Source organism: Tachysurus fulvidraco, chromosome 12 (genome assembly GCF_022655615.1).
Source record: "Tachysurus fulvidraco isolate hzauxx_2018 chromosome 12, HZAU_PFXX_2.0, whole genome shotgun sequence".
Lineage (NCBI taxonomy): Eukaryota > Metazoa > Chordata > Actinopteri > Siluriformes > Bagridae > Tachysurus > Tachysurus fulvidraco.
Genome location: NC_062529.1, coordinates 17860341 through 17883113, shown reverse-complemented (window position 1 = coordinate 17883113; position 22773 = coordinate 17860341). Strand labels below are relative to the sequence as shown.

Below are 22773 nucleotides of genomic sequence, written 5' to 3'. Positions count from 1 at the left end.
GCAGTCATACATACTGTACATTTTAATATTTTTTAACATATACTTTCTTATCAATCCCCCCGTAAGGTTAAATCTTAAAATTCTGTTCTTAGTTTTTTTTTTTATTTCTTTGTATATTTTTTATTCTTTATTTTATTCCCTTTCATTTTATTTTTATGACACCGACAGTAAAAAAAAAAACATTTCACTACCTCACCCTGTGTATGTTTATGTATTTGACAAATAAAATTTGAATTTGAAATGTTTGTAAATGTGAAAGAAAAAACAAGTCAGGAAAACAACTCAGCAACTCAATTGTGGAATCACCTCCAGGTTTGAACCTATAGCTCAGATTGTCATTGTTTGTCTTTTTACACATGCTATTCATCTGTTGTGTTAAGTGGTGGTTTTGCTATGGTTTAAAATAAGAATGGTGTGTGTAACCTAGCAGTGTCATATTTTCTGTCGAACGTCTCTCGGTAAATGTCAGTGCTCACAAGCACGAGTCCGAAGAGACCTTCTGCAGGGGAAATTGCCTTCCTGCAAAACACTCCAGTCGGAGGTTGCCAAGGCAGCTATGCATGAAGGCCAGGTAGAGAGAGAGAGAGAGAGAGAGAGAGAGAGAGAGAGAGAGAGAGAGAGAGAGAGAGAGAGAGAGAGAGAGAGGACAACAGGGGGACTGAGTAAGAGAAGGAGGGTAGGTGTCACACAGTAGTATGATATGGTATGCAGCAGTGTGTGTGTGTGTGTGTGTGTGTGTGTGTGTGTGTGTGTGTGTGTGTGTGTGTGTGTGTGTGTGTGTGTTTGTTTCGCTTTTGGTAGCAGAAAGGTGAACAGTGAGGACACGTTCAGTAGACGAGTCTGGTGCTTACTGAACATAACGGCATGTTTCAAGTGATCATGTACTTAGCATTTAGTGTTCCTGACAGAGTGTGTGAGAGAGAGACAGAAGGAAGTGGGAGAATGGATCGCTAAAGGAGCTGAAAAGCAGAACTGTAAAAGCTTTTTTAGTATAAACCATTAAAATTCTATAAAATGACTTAAAGATATCACACAAAAAGCAGGAGAGAGACTCAGAGAACAAGTTAGAGAATGAAGGAAAAAAACAGAGAGACACATGGTCAAACAGAAGGGCAGACTGGTGCAGAAAAGGAAAGAGAGACAATCAGAAATAGGGAAGTGGAGAAAATAGCGAGAGAGAGAGAGAGAGAGAGAGAGAGAGAGAGAGAGAGAGAGAGAGAGAGAGAGACAGAGAGAGAGAGACAGAGAGAGAGAGACAGAGAGAGAGAGAGAGACAGAGAGAGAGACAGAGAGAGAGAGAGAGAGACAGAGAGAGACAGAGAGAGAGAGAGAGAGAGAGAGAGATAGAGAGAGAGATAGAGAGAGAGAGAGAGAGAGAGAGAGAGAGAGAGAGAGAGAGAGAGAGAGAGAGAGTAGGGCAGAGACAATGTGAGACAGGTCAGATAGAAGAGGGAATAAAACACAGGCTTGTAGAGAAATACGGATAGAATGATGAATAGAGAAATACAGGACGTGTGACGGAAAAAGCAGATAGAAAGTGAGAAATGCACAGAGGTGGAGAGATATGTATAAAAGGAGAACGATTCAAAGAGAGAAAAAGAGGATAAATAAAGACATGAGAGAACAGAAACAGGTATAGAAAGAGAATGAGAAAGACAGACAGAGGTGGAACTCTGGAGAGAATACAGAAAGAGAAATAGAAAGAGGCAGAGGGAGAAAATGATAAGTAGGATGTATAAAAGATGCATAAAATAAAAAAAGACAGAAGAAAAGCAGAGACATGCAGGTAGAGACAGATAAGCACAGAGAGACCGGCAAACTGTAGGAATGGAAAGATATAAGGGGGGCAGAGAGAGAGAGAGAGAGAGAGAGAGAGAGAGAGATTTGGAGTCATGAAAAAACACAATTAAAAGGTTAAAAAAATACATCTACACCAATGTGACGTGTGTGTGTGTGTGTGTGTGTGTGTGTGTGTGTGTGTGTGTGTGTATGTGTGTGTGTGAGAGAGAGAGAGTGGGGGCATCATGGCATCAGCACAAACACATAGCAGTCAGCACTTAGAGGCATCACGGTCCTGCCAGACGTACACGTCAACACAGCTTCTGCTGACCGGCATCTGAGAACAAAGCAGGCGACAGTTCAACGGTTCCTCAGAGGTGGAATCCTGCGTCAGCACGATGAAAATGACGGCTTTCCGTATGTAAGAATTAAGGGGAAAAGAAAAGCTGCCTTAGAGTTCCTCCCCCTAGTCTGAGGGCAACCGTGGCACGCCAGGAATGCGTTCCAGTTGCGTTTCGGTGCCGAGACACGTCCGGCTTGTGCAAGCAGCTTGTGAGAATGAAAACAACAATTCTCCTATCAATCAGACAAAAACACCTCCTCTGAGACCTGGAAGGTAATTCCTATTGTATTGTTATTTCTTGACACACATTTTGAAGTCCATGAATCAGTTTGTCAAAAACGTACATTATATTAAAGAATCACTAGTTAAGACTTCTTAAATGCTGGCTTTAATAATAGCTTTATAAATTACACCAAGCTATTAAAAGAATTTGTGAATTAATGCTAGTCATCCTGAACCTTAAGGGGAAAAAATAATATTAGATTTAATTAGAAAGCCAGAAAACCTAATGCTGGTTTCATCTGGGCGATATTGCTGGCATCTCCACTGACAGTCTGCTTTCTTCCGGTGTTGTAAAATAATAGTTAGTACTCCGTGTGCCCCACAGGATAAAAACAGCAGCCAGAGCTCATGGCCTGCTATTCAACATTAAGAGCCATTCAGAACATTAAGCTAAAATATGCAGCCACTATGCCACGGGCAAGGCAGTCTTGGTCTTTGATGTGAAGAGCAGGTCGGCCTTACAAACATCCACTTCATTTCACCGGCACCATCTATCAAGTAAGCTGCAACAAACACATCTCCTGACCTTCAATCTTCCTCCGGTTATTAGATACTCATTTAAAGTCACCTGAAACAATCCGGACCAAATTGATTTCATTATTGGACTCTGTGTGACGACTCCCTGATTGCTCAGCAGGAAATATTAAAAGTTAATTAGAAAAAAAATTGATTTTCATTTTTTTTTTCTCTCGTCCCTACTGCATCATATCCTCTGCTTTGACATTCTGCGTACAACACCATCAGATGTGGATTTGGGAAGAGCATGAGTGACGACCTTCTGATTTGAGGACAGTGCTGATGAGATATGAGGGTGTGTTACAGTGCATAAGAACAATAAGACAGGCTTTGTGAAACCTAGAGCTGCCAGAGGAAAGAGCTCTCAAGGGTTGATTGGCCTTTAATGTCTTTGCTCCCAGCAGAATGGGCTTGTCGACCTGAGGATATGGGCTGCTTTTGACCTCCTGACCTACCAAGGCCGGTCCATAGTCGAGTGCTGGGCCAAGGCACTTTTTCAATCTTTTAAGATCTCCAAATCAATCTGAGTGCCAGATGTGAACATGTGGGGCCAGTGCTGTGCAATCAGGAAGTCCTGGCCCTGAGGGTAATTCATGTCCGGTATCAGACTTTGGTCTTTCAAATCCCAATCACCGTGACTCAGTGGGTACGACTAAACAACAATTCTAAAATTGGCCAAAACCAACAGAGCAGAGAAGCATGTTGGCAGAGAACGCATTTCTCTTTAATTTTTATAATTCTCTTTTGGTTATACAAGTAAACTTCATGCTTTTATTTGATTGTAATTGACAATGTAAAAGACTTCATACTATTTTGTTAAGGCAGTATTGAAATTAGCCTATTACTCTAAATATCCCATGGAGTGTTTAAATATCATTTGTCTTAATCCTTGATGAGTTAAGACATTATACATCTCCCAACAGTGTCCATACACTCACCACTTCATTACAGAAAACCAGTGCACCTGCTCATGCATATAATTATCTATTCATCCAATCACGTGGCAGAAGCTCAATACAAAAATCATAGTAGTTCAGAACAAGAGCTTCTATTAACGTTCACATCAAACACCAAACAGAGAGAAATCTTAAAAAACTTAGTGACTCTGACCGTAGCTACCACACGGCTAGTTTGGTACTGGCTACACTGAGTAACCTGCTGATCTCCTGGTATTGCAAGTTTACACGGCAAAAAAAAATAAAGCTAGTTCTGAAAAAGTCATGACAGTGGAGGAGAATTCTTGAAGAATGTTTCTTGCAGTGAACAGCAAAAGATCACATCTGTAACCTTTCCTGTTAGCCAAGAGAAGGAATCTGAGCCTACAATGGGAACAACCCATATATATACAGTGATCCCTCGTTTATCGCAGTTAATGGGGACCAGAACCCCTCCCGATAGGTGAAAATCTGCAAAGTAGTATTGGCCCTAAGTTTGACCTTTTCACTGATGGTCATCATCTTCCTCTTCCTCTTCCTCTTGATAGTGAGGAATCTTTCGCAGGGGCACGACGCTTAGGAGGCATTGTAAGGGCTTAACGAAAAGTTAATTTCGAACACAATACGCAAGACATAGTTGACAGCATGAACAAGAGTGGCGAGATACAAAAGTCAGTTTTTGAAAAATCAGAGATGAGCTGAGGCCACGAAACTTATTCCCAGTTGAAGGAAAGGCTAGCTATTGTTAATAGTACATTTTAATGCAAATATTTAATCATGACCTTGAATGTCAGAAACAGAACCAAGTGATAAGTAAATGAAGCCAAACAAACGAAGAACAAGTCCAAATATTCATTAAATGTCTAAACTAAACTATAACTCAACTAGACAAAAATGACAAGATTGTTGTGTTACAATACACTGCCAGTTTATGTGTCAATGCTGGATTGTAGACATGCTAATCAGCCACTGCTTTCACTCTCTATTCAACACTGTGACAAACCGAGTCTGTTTTTCCAACAGCTGATTGCAGCTAAAGAATTAGCGCGGCTGTTTGACTAGAGTAGTTCCAGCCCCGGGACAAAGAATTGCTTCAACACTCCAAATATAGACCATCTGTTATTCTAACCCAAGTTCACATCGTCCCCATTCTGGAGAACTATTACCAGACCTCAAACCACAAAATATCTTTTTTACAAGACTTCTTCATGAGTCATGGTGGAGGCAAAGTTTTATGGAGAGCGTATTTTTCTAAAGCTTTGATCCATAGGTCCTCCTCAATGGAGATGCTTCAGCCTGACTCATCTGGCAAGCAGCATGTTTAAATAAAATCGCACTGCACTGCTGCAGCACAGACTACACGTCCATGACTATAAAGCTTCTAAAAAAGCAAATTACAGACTTTTGGAGAAGGTACGGTCGAAGCCACAGGACGTGTACATACTGTATGTGGTATATGAAACCCATAATGTTAAAAAAGAACATTTGTCCTATGGCTTTTTTTTCACACCATCACCCAGTCAGATGCCACACTTAGTTATACTGAAGGTATATGCAACTCACGTCGATGGCTAAAATGACATTCCCAAAAGCACAATGAACGATATGTAGCAAAACCCAGGACTCACAGTTACTAGAAGTAGAAGAGAATGCCACTAGTTATGTCTGTACCTGTTTAAACCTCCACATATCCATATCTGTATCTGAAAATCAACCCAAAATGGGTGTGGCCTAATAAGCAATTGTGTTTGTTGTTGATGTTGTCGGTAGCATTCAGTAGAGCTGTATAAAGAACCGTTCATTTTTTTCTGCACTGACACAGTATCTCAATCAGCTCCATAGGTAGTGGATCAGTATATCAGTGCACAGGTTCAGGCACAGGTAAGAACTCCTGGCAGTGGTGGCTCAAGCAGTTAAGGCTCTGGGTTGTTGATTGGAAGATTGAGGTTAAAGCCCCAGCACCTCCAGTCTGCCACTGTTGGGACCTTGAGCAAGACCTTTAACCCTCTCTGCTCTAGGGGTGCTGTATCTTGACTGACCCTGCGCTCTGACCCCAACCTCAAAAGTTGGAATATGTGAAGAAAGATTTTCACTGTGCTGTAATGTATATATGACAAAATAAAGGCTTTTATTGTAATAACCACACACTGGAACATTGGGGAATTTTGGGCAACATTCTAATTTCCTCATTAGACATTGTAAAAACTCAAAGATTTAATTTTTTTTTTTTTAATCATAAAATTTTTTCTTAGCCTAATCATGCAGGTTTCTGTCAGGGTCAGGATCGTAGGACAGCTACTGGAAGACTTAAAAGAAGACATTCGACTCAAACAAATCATTTAAGAAATACCAAATAACTTTCAAAATGTAAGGCATCAGGGGCAGTGGAGGCAAGTGTTTAGAAGGTCAGGGTTCAAGCCCCAGCATTGCCAAGCAGCACAGTTGAGCAAGGCCCTCCCTGCTACAGGGGTGCTGTATCATAGCTGACCTACTGTACAGTACCACTCCAACCAGAACCTCCTTAGTAGAGATATGTACAGAAAAGAATTCCACTGTGCTGAAACTCCCTGAGATGATATGAGAAAGAATCCTTGAGAGGAACCAGAGTCAGAAGGGAAACATCCTCAGTGACAGTAAATAATGTACATGTAAATAATGTCCTTTCTACAACAAATTGTAATTGTGCAACCGAGAGCTCCTGAGGAACTAATGGGTCAGCGTAAATTCTGAGTTCACCACAGACCAAAGACTAATTCCTTCCTGCCAAAGTGTTCAAACGATTGTTGATAAAGTCCAGACTGACGCAACAATGATTCAAAGAAGGCATGACAGTCACCGGGCAGCCCCACCCACAGCAATCCCATGAGTCACTGGCTGACCATGCAGACCAACCCCCAGCAGGGTGACTGACCACCAGGCGACAAGACTCTAACCATCGGTAGAACGTCAGGATTGATAATGACATGCTACTTTCATATACTGTATAGACAAAGTTGGCTGAGAGTTTGGCTGGCTTTTCGACGTGAGAGGCTTCTGAAACTATGATGTCACATAGTGAGCTGTCAATGCTCATTGTGGGATTTTTTTTTATGTAGCCAAAATTTTCTAATTTTGAAATTGAGAGTGAAAGAGAGAGAGAAATGTCCTTAAAACGTCTCCCTGGTCAGTGCCCTGAGTATTGCACTAAAGCACAGACTGGGAAGCACTTGCATTTATTTCTTTTTGTTTAAACAAATTCATTTGATTTTATTTCCCCAAAAAACAAACCAGTAGAATAGTTTAAACCCTGAACAGGCAGTGTCTAAGGATGAATTTTAAAATACATTGTTATAAATACATTGTTCATAGTCACAATTAGGAACGTAACGTAAACTGGACTTTAATTATCCTGTGATACTCGCTAATGTAAAAACTAAAACTGCCATGTATTACTTTCTTATCGTGTCCTATGAGCTCCTTGTCCTTTTAATTTTAACCAGATGCCCCAACAGACCTTTCTAAAAATTTAAAAAAATGCATACACGTATAATACAATATATGTGTACATTCGTACATCAGTTCATTCTAAACACTGTTTTTATATTTGGTTACAATATCTAATGCTTTCTCATGGATGCCCGAGTGAGCAAACTTCATTAAAATCCACAGAGACCAATTCTAATGACTCTTTTATAATACCTTATAATTCCCCTATTTGTAAATTGGCTCTTTAACTCTTTAAAAATAAAGCATGCAACAGTACTGCTGCAATGGGAGGCTGTTTTTATTTATTTATTTATTTATTTTATGAACATGTAATTGTTTTTTCTTACTTATCATAAAAATATGTACATGATATTGTTTCCCTCAAAATATACCTGGTTAATATGTAATATATTAAGTTATTGCAAAACAACGAAGTCCCCAGGCTTTTGATAGGAAGTGTACATTATTAAAAAAGTTATTAAAGGCATTTACTACTAATCAGTAAGAAAAACAGTTTAACACTTCTCATAACAGTTGAATGTATAATTATATTGTTATAATTATGTTTATTGCGTGAATTGTTTTTCTTTTGATTTCTCTGTAAGGTCTATTTACTATATTTAGCTGCTTTTTGCCTTTAAGACTGGAACGATTCTTTCTTCGGTCCAACAGATAATTAACACAAAGTACATACACTGTAGTTAAATTAGCTTTCCAAATGTACTTAAAAAGTAGTTTTAAAATCACTAAAGCATTATAAAGGGTTTGTATTTGCCTCCTGTAAAGACAGAGAAATTGCGAACGATTCTGATGAAATTAGTTTTGCAAACAAAAAAAGCAATCGCATCGTAACAAAAACTGATAAGTATGTAATAAATAGCGTTAACGTCATGCGATGTTTATTATAAATTGCATCATCAATTTTATCTCTCACATCACTTGACCTGGTTTATTTTTCTACTCTTGATTTAATCTGCTTCCACTGAGAGTAAAAAAAATGTTATTGATGAATTTATCTGCCTTGAGATATGTAGCAACATGAGCTCTACTGCCAAAATGTCAAAGCATCCGTTCATGGACCCCTACTGCTTTCAGAAACGCAGCACTGAGAATGAGCTCGGTGCCTATTGACTCATCCAGAGTGCATGGAGCGCGGATAAAAATGCAATATACTCTTCCCTCACACCGCTTCCTAGATTCTATTCCTCGGAAAGTATTCATAGCTTATCCAGGATTTATGCATTTCATTCTGTTTATTTTGTTCCTCAACATACTACACATTTGTTTACAAGGCAAAGAGGCCATAGTGATGAAATTACCTAGTCGTAGACACACGTTTGACGAATCCTCTCTCAGTCATCACAACACGGCTTTCAAATTCAAAGGGGAAAAATAAATTATAGATGCGTGTTTTGTTTTTTTTCCCCTTTCACTATACATTTCATTAGCTTTCCTTTCTAGGCTGCCAATAAGCACGATTTTGGCTCTGAGAATGGGAACAGGCTCATAGTAAAACAGGACGTGTCCTCCTTCCCGGACCTAATTTAGGATTCAATTACAATACTCTTTAAAAACGCCGACTTCTCAATTAATTATTTTAAGATTAGCCTGACAGTAATGGCCCTCCCACCATCTCAGGGTTGGAGCGACTCGGCGTGCCCTGACTGCTTTTGCTTGCTCTCGAGGAAAGACAAATAAATCAACTCTCCTCTTCTACCTCCTGCGTTTAGTACTTTTTTCAAACGCTGTTGTTTTATACCACTTTTTGCCAGGCGTTTTCTTTCCTTGGCGCGCGATTGATATTCATGTGCCACGCCGGGCTGCGTTTTTATGAGCCACCGGGGCCAGCACAGTCGCTGACTGATGGCTCTGCCGCCACCGCTGCTGGGTGTGAGTGGGAAAAAAAGCCCGTCGTCGGGTGCTTTGATTGGAGCCAAGCGGAGCATTTCTCTTCACTGTGTCTAGCATTCCGCCTCCCTCCAACACACACTCACAACCGACCCGCATGCTGTCTCTCACCGCATGGAAATGAATGGCTCTCCCCTCCGGCAGCAGCCAGCCCCCCTATTCTGTTTATTTAAATATTTGATATGTAAGCAGCCATAAAATAAGTGTCATAACATGCAGAGAATGACGTGCGCCGTCAAGGAAAGAAGGCCGTTATGCGTAATGGGTTCCGATGCATACGGGACCAAGAATTTAGCCCAGTGGGGACACGTGACATGCAGAGAAAAGATGCCGGTGGGAATAAATGAGCATTTGAGTGAGCGTTGTACATGCAGAAATAATGCACAGCACAGCAAACACATCAACATGCCTACGCCACACTCAGACCTAATAATGGTAATGTATGCATGCTGGAACGGTCTCGTGAGAAAAGCATTAATATGTAAAAGGGGATATAACTCTTCTACGACAGCTCGCCACGGGCATTGTCAAAAAAAAAAAAAGGGTAAACAAAAACTAACCTGATCCTCGTTTGGGAAAAACATGCGAATACTCTGATTTCTTTATGGCTACACGTTTACCATCAAATAGTCCATAAGGATGAAAACTGAGTAGGTCTAAAATATAGTTATAGCCATTGGGAAATTTAGTAATACACACAATATGTGCTGCAAAGTCATGTACAGTAGTTACTATATACATGCATACATAGCTATTGAACCTTCAAGCAGTACTTTAGCCAAAAATGAATGTAACTTCATCTAATGTAATCATTCAGAAAAAAAAACCCACACATTTGCTTTCTAAAATCTAATTCAGTAGTTTTGCACTGATATGAAGTTTCTGTAGCTACCAAGGAAAGGAAAGTTTATACACCAGAATAGTTATAACTTTATAGCTAGGATGCGTAAAATCCTCATACAATGTATTCAAAAGGATGGGTAGGCAAAATGATAAAAAAAAATAAAATCATATCACAATTTTCTAAGACATTTCTACAATACACGTGTGAGTGTACAGTATCATGAATGCCAGGCTTCCTAATTAACAAACAGCAAAATATTAGTGTTGCATGGAATAATCAGTTTGATGAAATTGAATTGTTTTTTATTAAAATTATATAATATGTCAGAAAAGTGTATTGTGGGTATTAATTTATCATGTTATTGACATTATATCATCATAACAGCCCTAGTTTGAACATGGAGATGTAATAATTTCAGAAAATTGTGATATCTAATAAATCATATACACACACACACACACACACACACACACACACACACACACACACACACACACACACTAACTAACCACGCAGTGAAGACCTGTACATGTTGTGTGATGCGTCCATTAATTAAAAAATTAAATAAATAAAATAACACATGCACAAAACAAGCACAAAAACTCTAAATTCTGGAGGAACTAAATAGATGGCATTTTGTAGACAACCTTATCATGAGATGTGCATTTATCTCATTTGTACGTCTGAGCAGTTGAGGGTTAAGGGCTTTGCTAAGGGCCCATCATTGGCAGTTTTGTGATCCTGGTATCTGAGCTCACATCTTTTCTCTCCGTAGTCCCACATCTTAACCACTGAGCTCCCACTGTTTATGGAAGGAGCCAGAATCCAGTGCTTTGTCACAGTCAGTAGTTTTCCACCAGGGGAAAGTCTTCCGGGCTGTGCAGACTTTCTTTTTCCAATTTCTGATTAATGTCATGAGTCTTTTTTTTGCCTTATTAAAGTCAAGCAAGCGAAAAAAAGGCTGCTGAAGAGTCGCTTCATGACATTACATGAATTAATTTAAAAATATATAGTGATCGTTCGATAATAAATAAAAAGAGTATGCGATCATTGAGCAAATCAGAGATATAATAAACTTTTTGATCTTAACTCTGAATCCTTATTACATCACTCTTAATTTATTATTTTGCTAAAGCTAAAAGCATCACCCAAAATGTATAATTCCTTAGATCTTGTGGGCAAAAAAGAAAAATCCCTTTCTTTTAAAACAGCATATCTTCGGATTTGTCAGCTCTCATAAACACACACAGGTTTCTTACAAGCAGGATGCATAAGGGTCCGAGAGCCTTCAGAGCTGACCTCATGTCCTGCAAATCCAGACTACGTTACAAAGCACCAGTATTTTTAGACCTGGGATTTTGCTTGCACAGAGCACAGATGGGTTTTAATTCTTTTTGCTCCTACAGGTCTTAATTACCACTAATTGGACCAAATCACTTTTTTCTGCTGTTCTGACACAATGGAACAATTCATCATTAATGCTTAATGACTTGAATGATGGTTCGCTGCAGATAGGCTGAGGGAAGGTCAGCGAAAAGGACAGGGCCGACAAGGACAGTGAGGCGCTGACATTTAACGCGAAACGTAAAAGAAAAAAAAACTGCTGAGGGGCTAAAACGCTTTAATTGGTGTTCTCTACTTTTCTGTCGTATCTTGTAAGACGGTGCAGATCCAGTGCTGTTCATGCATTCTGAGCATTCGGCTTGAGAGGCATTGAGAATCGGCGGCGTAACACAATGCACAGGTCTTAATTAATTACAGCACCAAACCATACAATTTCATGACGGCTGAAGAGCTGACTGTGCAAGATCTCAGCCTAAAAGCAAGTAGTAGGACAACAGGAAAGAGAAAGGAAAAGAAGGAGAGAAATATATCATGCTCAGACAGGAGAGGACTATAACGCATTGTGCTTGGCGTGAAAAGCTTTTCTCTACGAGTCGTCTTAATTTAGCTAAAAGCTCACGAGTATAAGAGTACCGTCTCTCTGACACATCAATTTCAGCTCAAAATAGAGACGCAGTTTTTTTTTTCCTTTAAAGAGGCACCGTTTTCCACTGGGAAAGAAAGAGTTCAGCTGCCCAAACGATTGATTATGGTAATGTGATCTACAAAACCGTAAACAGAGAAGCCACTGACATACAGTTGACATTATAGTAACCTTTGCGTTCTTATCCTACAATGCGAGTGAATGTTCATCAAAAGACCTTCTTATAGGTGAAATAATAGGAGCATTTCCTCTTCTATCTTCTATTTACATTAGCACTTAGCTAACTATCTGTAATCAATAAAAAGACCGATTCTATTCAACAAATTCTGTTTAATTTTTTTGCCTTTTTTAAAAAACCATGAAGATGTAAATATAACTCAAGACATTTATGGATTAGCATCCCCATTGATTAGTTCTAGCTGCCAGAAGCACAGGGGGAAAGGCTAATACAGTCTGGAAGGTAACAACTTGGCACAGTGAGCAGCTATAACTCTTCAGCCCATTAATTAGGTCATGATATGAGCTGAACAAAAAGGTGACACACACAAGAAAGTTGTTTCTCCGTCTACTCTACATTTGCATCAGAAAAGCAACACTTTCAAAACAGGGTGCTAAAAGGAGTGAAGAACTCAAAGGTAGATCTTTAGTCCGTTTAGTTGGTCTCTGCCAACATATTATATTTATATAGTGCTTTCAGGTTCTTGCTAGCTAATAAATGTTAGACAGGTAACTGTGTAAAATGAGCTAGCTAACCAGCTAGTTACCAAATGATATGCCAGGTCACATTTAACATATTTGTCTTGCACCTCCATGGTTTGATAACCACCTCTGCCCTTTGAGCCCAGAGTCCTTACATGTGTTTAAAGAGTTTCCTCTGGGTACTCTGATTTCCTTCAACAGTCCAAGGTCATGAGTTCTCTTAAGACATGTCTCTTAAGACCTTCTTGTCCTTAGTGTGTAAATGGCTTTCTATGGTGTCTCCCGCCTTGTGCACCAAGTCCCCTCAGACAGACCCCAGGTTCCCTACAACCCTGTGTACAGAAAATGGATGTATCTTTAAGTGTACCACCAAACACAAGAAAGGGGACACTAATTGGGATACAGTGAAACTTGTAGCAGGTACCTGTCTGAAACCGTGTTTGTTTACAAGCATATTGTAATACTACTGTATGTAATGTAAGCCCCGTGTACTGTATAGCTCTAATGAATAACACATGGTACAAAATGACGGCTTCCATTTTACAAACAATCATTGCAATCAAAAAAATAAAACAGAATGCATACTACGCTTTATGAAAATGAAAATACAAGTTAATTTCGGCACTGAAATGCACCCCGCATGAAGTGAGCATGGTCATTAAAAACGAGTGTTAGGTGCCATGAACAGTGCGCACACACAAAGGCTTTCCTGAGTGTTGTGCAACAAAGCAGAGCACTTCAATTATGCCAGAACATCAAATATTCCATAGCACTCCTGTGTGATAATTTTTCTATCAGTGCCATTGAGCACGTCGGTTTTGTCATACCTCATGTACAGTATAGTATATTTTTCTCTAAATATAAAACATACACCAATTGGCATTAAAGAATATTTTCTATCCGTGCTGATTTCGGTGTTCCAATTGTAAAATTCACAGTGGTATAGTATTGCTGAAAATGACAGGTTTATTGGCACAGGTGGCTGACAGCAAGGCTCATTCACACACACAGCACCCGAAATCAACACCTTCATCCATGACCAGTCACACTAATCAATGCTTGTCATTCTAAAATTGCCCAATTTTGAGCATAAGCACTGTGTCACTATTCTTGGCTGAAGAAATAGAAAAGAAGATTCAAAAGGGCGGGGGACAGGAGGTGTGTTGGGGAGGTGTGTTGGGGGGTGGATACTTCAGATATGAAATATTACATTATATAACCTGAAATAAGGAAGTGTGAGGCACACTATCTATAGCATTATGCTACAGAAGCAGCAGATGTTCAAACACAAACCCTCTGGGCTTCAGAATACAGTGCTCTCCTTGGCTGCCTGCTGTGCACCATCCTCCCTCTGGACGGAGGACGAGCTTTTCCTGGATCTGTCTCTCCTCTCCTGTCCTCTCTCCATTTGGAGGACGTTAGGGCTTTAGCAAACACTCATGGGAGAAGGAAAAGTGGAAAGGATGAAAAGAATTTTTCCTTTTCCTTCAGGGAGGTAGCTCCCATTCAACAGACGCACGTGGCTAATTTCCATGTGTGAAGGTCACACAGTGACTGAGAGGTGAAGCCACAGGGCTGGCTTACTGCCAAACATGCAAGTGACTGACAGAAACCAAAATCAAAGCAGAGAGATAGAGGGAGAGAGGGAAGGAGAGCAGAGTGTAGCTAGCCAGGTCTTAGCATGAGCAAATGACATGAGCTGCGTAGGGAAAGCCAGTTGCATCAGACATTGCATGCCATTATCTTTTGTGTATTATTATTTTTAATAATACACAAAAGATAATAGTGTTTGTCCCATGATATGAAGGTGATGTTAAACAGACAATGTGGAGTCTGAGAGACTCCAGAAAACATTCAGTATTTTCCGACTGATTCTTTAAATACAAAAATAATTCGCCAATGTTTGAGAAACATGTACATTTTACTCCACAGAGTAGACAAAACACCCATGGAAATGTCAGTGTTGTTCCTACCGCTAAAATATTTTAGCAACACTGTAGAAACTGCAGAAAAATATTTTGTAACATGTTTCTCAGAAATCCCAGAAAATCTGACAGACATTTACTTGCCTAGAACAAGCAGCCCACTGTTCAAAAACAGTTTGCTGCTTGCTAACTCAAACTGGTTAGCTGTGGAGGTTCATAAGAATCCAAAGAAACAATAAAAAAGCACACTGAAAGGAGGATGAAAAATCATATCGTTTATAACTTTAAATCTAGCAACAACTAGTAAATATGACTGAAGTCTTCTCACCTAAATCTTCTGAAATCATATAAAAGAGCTCAGTCTCACTTGCTAATTGATGCTAGCTACAGAGTTCAGTGTATAAATTAGTAATGATGAGCTAAATAGACTGTTGTAGCAAGGATATGTCAAACAGATGTTCTAGCTGGCGAATAAACCTCGAATGTTAGATAGTTAGATGTAAAAATGTGATCTAGCAGCTAACCGGCTAGTTACTGAATGCTGCACAGAGCTGATTATGATAACAAAGGGATGTGGAGAAGCAGTATTTGTCTCTTACAGGAATATGTGTATACAGCGTGGTATAGATGTTATCCTGTTCTGATCCAAACAGTCACCTTTTTTACATTTCTAGACAAACTAGAAGAACCTGGTTGATTTGATTGCTCTGAATTTCTGCTTCAAGTATAGCAGGGTGTAGCCTATAAATATTCGTAGAACCATTCTGCCTGTTTACATTTTGTGGCATCAGGATTATATCCAGATTGATATTAGAAACATAAAAAATCAATGTTTAAATGCTCCCAAGACATTTGTCTGATATGGAATTTAATCCAATAACTTTTAAAACCTTTTTAGGAATCAAAGAAAACCCCTCCAAGCATGTGATACACATGCTTCATGAAATCATTAGACAGACTAAAATCAGCAGTAATAAACACTAGATTTAAAGCAGCAATCATATTATTTACTACAAAAACAAACTACATCTAGTTTGCTTGTGAAAATGAGCTTTTTTTTAATCATATCTCGACAATGGCTGGCTTTTTGCATGTCAAAGCAATTTTATTTGTAGAGCACCTAAAGTGCATAATAGACACTGTCACAATGAAGGTTTGCAGAAATTAAGGTGTAAAGAGCAAACCAGTAACGTCAGCTGCAAGGAAAACTCCCTGAGCTGAATTGAAGAAGGAACCTTAACCGTGAAAAAAAAAAGATACTTCACTAGAACCTTTAGAAGTTTTATTACAGCAGGAATAAAAACATAAAACCTACAGTATGCAGGAGATATTATCCACTGAAGCAAGGGTGAGACTTGAGTATAGACTGTGCTTGCGAAATGAAATCTTTAAGGTAGCAAAGTGGGACCATCCTCAGCAGCATAAAGTAAATCATAGGATTCGTCAGGACAGATAAAGAGACGTACAAGATAAATCAATCAACAGAAAGAACCATCACAAATGGCATTTTGCAATCTAAGTGCTAAAAGAGAAACCATCAGGCTACAAAACAGCAGGCAACATGAGACGAAAAATGTCTGCCAGTGTGAGTGAAGGATAAGGCTTAGGGAAGGCTGAGAGTGGCACTGAGCCAAACGCACATGAGCAATTTACTGCAATTTATTGTATATACCTTTTATTGCACTCATTCCAATGAAACAAGGAAGACCGTGTGGTATTCTCAAACACATACAAATTCAGCACTTTGGTTATGTGCTGTGAAGTAAATGATAATACTTTATGGTGCATGAGGTCTTCCAGTGAGACTGCCCTCCAGAGTTCAAATACGAGCCTTTTTTCCATTACTCTCCACCATCAGCTCCCCAGAAGCAGCACTCAGCAGCCCCTCTTCACACCCCTGTGGAGAGCAATAACCAGAGAGACACAGCACTGGCAGTGCAGGCCGGAGTGCTGCTCAACCACACACAGTCACAGACACATACTCACAGACACACACAAACTTTTTTTTTTTTGGTTTTTTTTTTTTTTTTTACAGTAAGCACCACAAAGTCAGTTTTTCAGCACGGCCGAGCTCTGTGGCACAACCTGCCAACAAGCTGTTACAACATGCATGTTACCGCAAACCAGCAAAGAAATCACAGCTGGATTAAATTAGAGCGATTCAGCGCAAAAGGCAGACAGAATCTGGGTGGTCCATATAAAAATCTACTGCACAGCTCATTTCAGCCATATACAACTGAATTGTCTTTGATAAACTACGTTTAATATTTTAGTAAACAGCTTAATTTATAATTTATCTTATATTGCAATGCCGTTGAGTTTCTGATTCTGATTGGCCAGAGAGTAATTCACTCACTTCAATGTTACAGGTTCTACAGTAATAGCTCATTCATGTCTGAGCGATATGTTTAAAATCTATTAATTTTATTATGTTAAATTATATAGATTTGCCACAAACTGCCAGGAATACAGTAATGTAATGATAACATAATTTTATATATAGTATATAAAAAAAGTTTAGCATTAGAAATACCTTTAAAAAGGCTAAAAATGATCAAATTATTTAAATAAATCACAATAAAAAAAAATAAAATTAATAATAATAATAATAATAATAATAATAATAATACATTTTGTTATTTAAAAATATATAATTATTATTAAGGTGAGTTTTAGGAAAACATGTAGCATAACATAAAATGAAAAATTCCACAACATTTAAAGTATGTTTAATATTATCTAAAAAATCTCTATAACTCTATCCATTTATACTGGGTTGTGTCCTTCACTGCTTCATAAAAGAAGCTATAAAGTAGCTATAAAGCCTAATGGTTTATATGCAGGCCAACTCTAAAATTTCTTCTAAACACATTGTCATTCATTACAAAATGAAAAAAAAAAAAATAAATAAGAACTGTTGGAAAACTGCTGTGTTATAAGGGGAGTAAAACATCAGGAGACATGCTGTTAAAAGAAAACAAAACTTCTGGGTGGCAATAGTAATTCATATAACATCATGTCCTGACATGTTTTCTCTCTTACTTATTAAATCCACTTTTGACGGTGGGAGGTGTATTTGTTCTGATATTGTAACAAACAGCAACGAGAATTAAGTGTCTGGATTCTCTATAGAAATACACACTACCTATGATGCAGCTCTAAGCCTCTAATTGAAATTGGCAAGCCAAAATCAGATTTCTGCAGAATGCACAGGGTTCCAATTTCACTCAATGTTCACAAACACTATTTTGACAGAGCTGTTAGCAGGAAATAGGAGCAACAAGTCTACAGGATTTCACTGATTCCAATCACTGTCTCTAGGAACATATGGAGTTCATACGGCATATTATATGCCTGGTTAGGCCCATTGGTTGCACCCAATTTTAGCAACTTGTGCCAGAAATCAGCAAACAGCTATTCATTTTAAATTAACCATCTTAATTTTCAGTCTTAATTTTTCTGTAAACTCTACTGCAATTGCTTATTCTTTCCTCTGTAAATACACACTATGCAGATCACTGGAAAAATCAACACCCCATGATCTTGTTATGCAAAAAAAAAAAGTTAATGCAAGTCTTAATTTTGCTGAGAAGGATCTTTCTGTCCCAATGTTTCTGCTTAACTAAAATAAATCTTTAATTATTTAATTTAATTTCTATAGAAAATTGAAATTAGCTGGCATTTTACCAAACAAACAAAAAAAAAACACAGGGAATCCTGGGTTAACCCATATGCCAATTACGCTCCGGCATTTGGCGTTTCATCCTGGAAGATGAAAACACTGCCGGCCCTTATCACAAGCAACGGAGCAAATTAAAATTTCACTCAGACCGCCTAATCAGCTAAACCGCTAGAGCTAGCAATGTAAACAAACACACACAACACACACACACGCACACACAAAAAGGCCAGAGCGCCTTTGGAGGTGTGCCGTGGCCCAGAAAACATTTCAGCTTGCTGTAAGTGACAGACAACAGCTTTGGGAAATACAGCATCCTAACGCAAGAGGAATAATACTGTAGCATAATAGCGTATAATTATTGAATCAGATTTAGCTACATTCAAAATCGATCAATTACATTTATTACACTGTACAAGTTATTCATTAATGATGTAGGTCAGAGGGTGTTTGGTAAAAAAAAAGATTTCTATATTGCTATATAACTACATACATATAACTACAACTCACAAAACAAAAATCTAACACAATCAGTAAATCCACATACTTTCCTTTGGTAATAAACAACAGACATCTATCCTCCTGTCATTAAAGAGACATAGGAGTAGAAGACACAGTCAAGTTCTGCTGAAAGAGGGAGCACTCAGCAGTTTTTATATTTCTCTGTGGCCCATATGGAAACACAGAGCCAGTCACATGTCAGATTTGATGTGAACTCGAAGCAGCGGGTTGGCAGAGTGCCCATGCCGGCTTTACCTCCATTATTCACACTCCAAGCCTGGAGGGCAGAAGCGAACAAGTGCACAAGTGCACAGGCCTATATGACAGCCATCAGAGGATAATAGCAGTTAGTGTAGACTATTACAGCAATTATAATGTAATGATCATGTAACTAGCTTTAAGGTTTCATGCAATTAAAATGACATCAGTCAATCTTTAACTATGATTCCTTCTGCCTTGTATAAATACACACAAGACAACTTCTTTATCCTGAACACTAAATCACAAAATATAAGCTATTTAATGAGCCATTTAAATAGAAACATTATATGGTCTTAGGGCTAATAAATGACAGGCAGACAGAAAAATATAGTGTAGAATTAACTTTTATAACATAACATGAGATCTACAACGCCAAAAAGACTGCATCGTTTTTTTTCCAGTGCCCTCCAGATGAATATAGAAAATTATTTGCATTTAGAAATTATGTTTGTGGACAATAATCACTATTTAATGAACATACTATGTAGGGGAAATTTTCACGAGTCTTTTGAGTTAGAAAATAAATACATTAGCCTTCATCACTTTATTCCCTTCACAAGGCAATAAAGTTCCCTATAAACTGCTGAAACACATGATAAAAATGTTGCTTGGGAAAAAGAAACACAGCATCAGCAGACATATTATTATTATTATTGTTATTATTATTATTATTATTATTATTATTATTATTATTGATAGTATTATTATTAATAACAATAATATTATTATTGTTATTAATAATATTCTGTAATATTGTTGTGGGAACAGGTGTATATTATGCATTATGGGTGAACATATAAAAGGTATAAAAATATAAATACACGAAAATATATATTTTTGCACCTTGTAATGACAGAATGCATAACCTTAATGGCATGTATGAGTAAATACTATTACATATTTATAAGATTTATCATTTTACAATTGAACATCAGATTATTTGTTTGTTTTGTTTGGATTAAATCTGCACCACTTGTGCTGCTCGGTCTAACATTATTTCATGTGCATGTCAGTGCTTCCTGTGTTCACAGAGGAAAAGATAACTTGATGAATTCATGCTGCTAGTGTTGAGTTCATTTCATTCAGATTGAATTGACTGATGGTGCTGATGGTGATTTTTCACCTTTGATACTTTTTGAAAAAAAAATAACTAAAACATAGTAAAATAATAATCAGTATCAACCATGAGTTTAGGACAAAGAAAAAAAAATAAATGCAAAAAAAAAAAGCTACAGTGACAGTTTACCTGATTCCGGTTGGCGCTTTGTGCGCTGTTGGCGGTCCCGGGATTACTTCTCTGTCCGGGCCACCCTGAGCCTCCACACCCGTACTGAGAGCTCGCATCTTTGCCACTGTTGTATTCATAGTATCGCATCATGGGCCCTGGAGAAGTGAGCAACTGATTCAGGGTGGGCGTCGCGCCGGAAGGATGCTGACTCTGTCCAGGGAAACGCGCAAATCCTGCGGCGTTGTTCATGGACCCAACCGGGACGCATTTGGCTTGACTGGAGCCCTGGTTACTGTATCCCGCAGTCCCGTAGCCCGGATACGCGCTGTATTGACTCTTTTGATGCCCTTCGTGGGAGTTTGGAGAGGCTTCCACATGATTAGAAGTGACGGGATACATCAAAGTACCAAAGCCCTGCTGTGCGCCGTGCTGATCGAAGCAAGGTCCTGATCTTGAACTTCCAAAATAGTGACTGAAGTCAGAGACCGGTGTTTTCCCACCAGCACCACCACCACCACCACCTCCTCCTCCTGCGCCCTGGGCATGGGAGGCTTGGAGACTCGGTGCCAAGTTGCCTTGCTCGTACCTGCTGCTATTCATGTTGTCTACGGTTCTACAAGGCTGATCTTCTATACTTTTTCTCAACACGTGTTGTTCAGAACTGCCTCCTACACCACCGTCCCTGCCTCCTAACCTCTGGATGTCGGAGCCGTCTTGGCTTCCGTGGTTACTCTGTATGGCGCGCTGATTGCCGTGCTGCTGATACTGATTAAACTGAACATCTCCTGGAGCGTGCTTTAGTTTATGATTAGCCACAAAACCCGTTTCAACACCAGGAGAGCTCGATGACATTGATGATGATGAGGATGAAGAGGATGAGGATGAGGATGAGGAGGACACCGAAGTTGTCACGCTTCCACCGGTTCGGCTCAGGTCATCACAACGCCGATCCACGTTATTATTAGTATTAGTGTTACTTCTCACGTCCACTATTCCTCCTGCACGTTTCCCGGAGTTTAGATCTTGTCCCAAAACACCAGGTAAAGTCTTGGTCTTGTTATTAGACGCTGCCGGGACTGATGCCACTTGCGCAGCCATGGTTACTGCAACATCCCGCAAACAAAACACAAATATAACGTAAACTGGACCAACAAGCAACCCGACAACGCGATCAAACCGTTTCCGTGTGGTATCCGAGAGCGTTGTGTTCGGTAAATTCAGCTGTCAGCGCGGCTTCATTGCTGAAAGTTAACTTTCTCCGTGTGTCTGTGAGTAAAACGTGAGCGTCCGTGCAGAAACCTCTGCGGCTCAGCATGACAGGAGCTCGCGCTGCTCTTATCCACCTCTCCGCCTTCCTCTGCACGCGAGAAAATCCGCAATGGATTTCCGAGAGTGTGGAATGAACTCCGCCTGTCTTCCGTATATCCGCTTGTCTTCCGTGTATCCTGAGCTGATTCATTTCCTATATCAGCACACCACGATATGATTCTTTATTTATTATCACGCGACAGAAATGATCAGATTAAAGAATGGCACGTTGTTTATATATATTTTTTAAAAATAGGTTTTTAGCTACATTTTGGGATAATGATATCAGTGAAGGTGGCATTCTAGTTTTAGCTAAATGCTAAGCTAAATGCTCCACAGTGGTTCAGAGGAATAAAAAAAAAAACAATAATTGAAGGTAAACAACATGACAGGGTAAACAAAGATGCTGCACGTGGCTTTATTTAAACAGGATCTAAAATTTTATTACATCACAAAACTCCAAGGCCAACAATATCTAGTGCTAAATTAAAACTACAAATCTAGCCGAGGTTAAGGTGACTTGAGCCAGGCCTCCACCCACCCTGTTGTATTTTATGGAAGTGAAAAAAGTGAAAGCGACGTGACATACGGCTAGGTTCGGTGAACCATACTCAGAATTCATTCTCTGCATTTTCACACCGTGAACACACACCCAGAGCAATGGGCAGCCATTTATGCTACGGCGCCCGGGGAGCAGTTGGGGGGTTCAGTGCCTTGCTTGATCATGGTATTGCCCCTGTCAGATAAGTATATTGCCCTAAGTAATAGCCACTGATTGAAAAAATAAAAACATTGAAATATGGGAAAAAAAACTATACAGTACTTTTAAAAACTGAAAGAAATCATTGGTAACTATAGCATACTAAGTGCAAGAGATGAAAACTGTCAAATTGTGTTCTCCGCTTAGTGAAAAACAAGAGGGCATTCTAGTTTTAGCTAAATGCTAAGCTAAGTGCAAAGCTAAATGCTCCTCAGTGGTTCAGAGGATTAAAAAACATGAACTGAAGGTAAACAACATGACAGGGAACTACAGAATTATACACAAGACTATAGCATCAAAGGGAACTGAACAAAACAAAGCTATCGCATCAGAGATCTTCAAGGCATTTTAGC

The 22773-nt window shown here is 39.1% G+C and overlaps 1 protein-coding gene across 2 annotated transcripts in view; it reads right to left on the bottom strand.

The window, feature by feature from the left end:
- The window catches only part of LOC113659566 (AT-rich interactive domain-containing protein 1B-like), a 207936-nt gene extending 186208 nt beyond the window's left edge, over positions 1-21728 (bottom strand). For both annotated transcript variants that reach the window (XM_027172441.2, XM_027172440.2), the window contains exon 1: positions 20371-21728. In XM_027172441.2, coding sequence (XP_027028242.2) covers positions 20371-21450 — 1080 coding nt within the window. In that variant the 5' untranslated portion in view covers positions 21451-21728. The remainder of the gene's footprint in view (positions 1-20370) is intronic.
- Positions 21729-22773: the final 1045 nt, after the last annotated feature.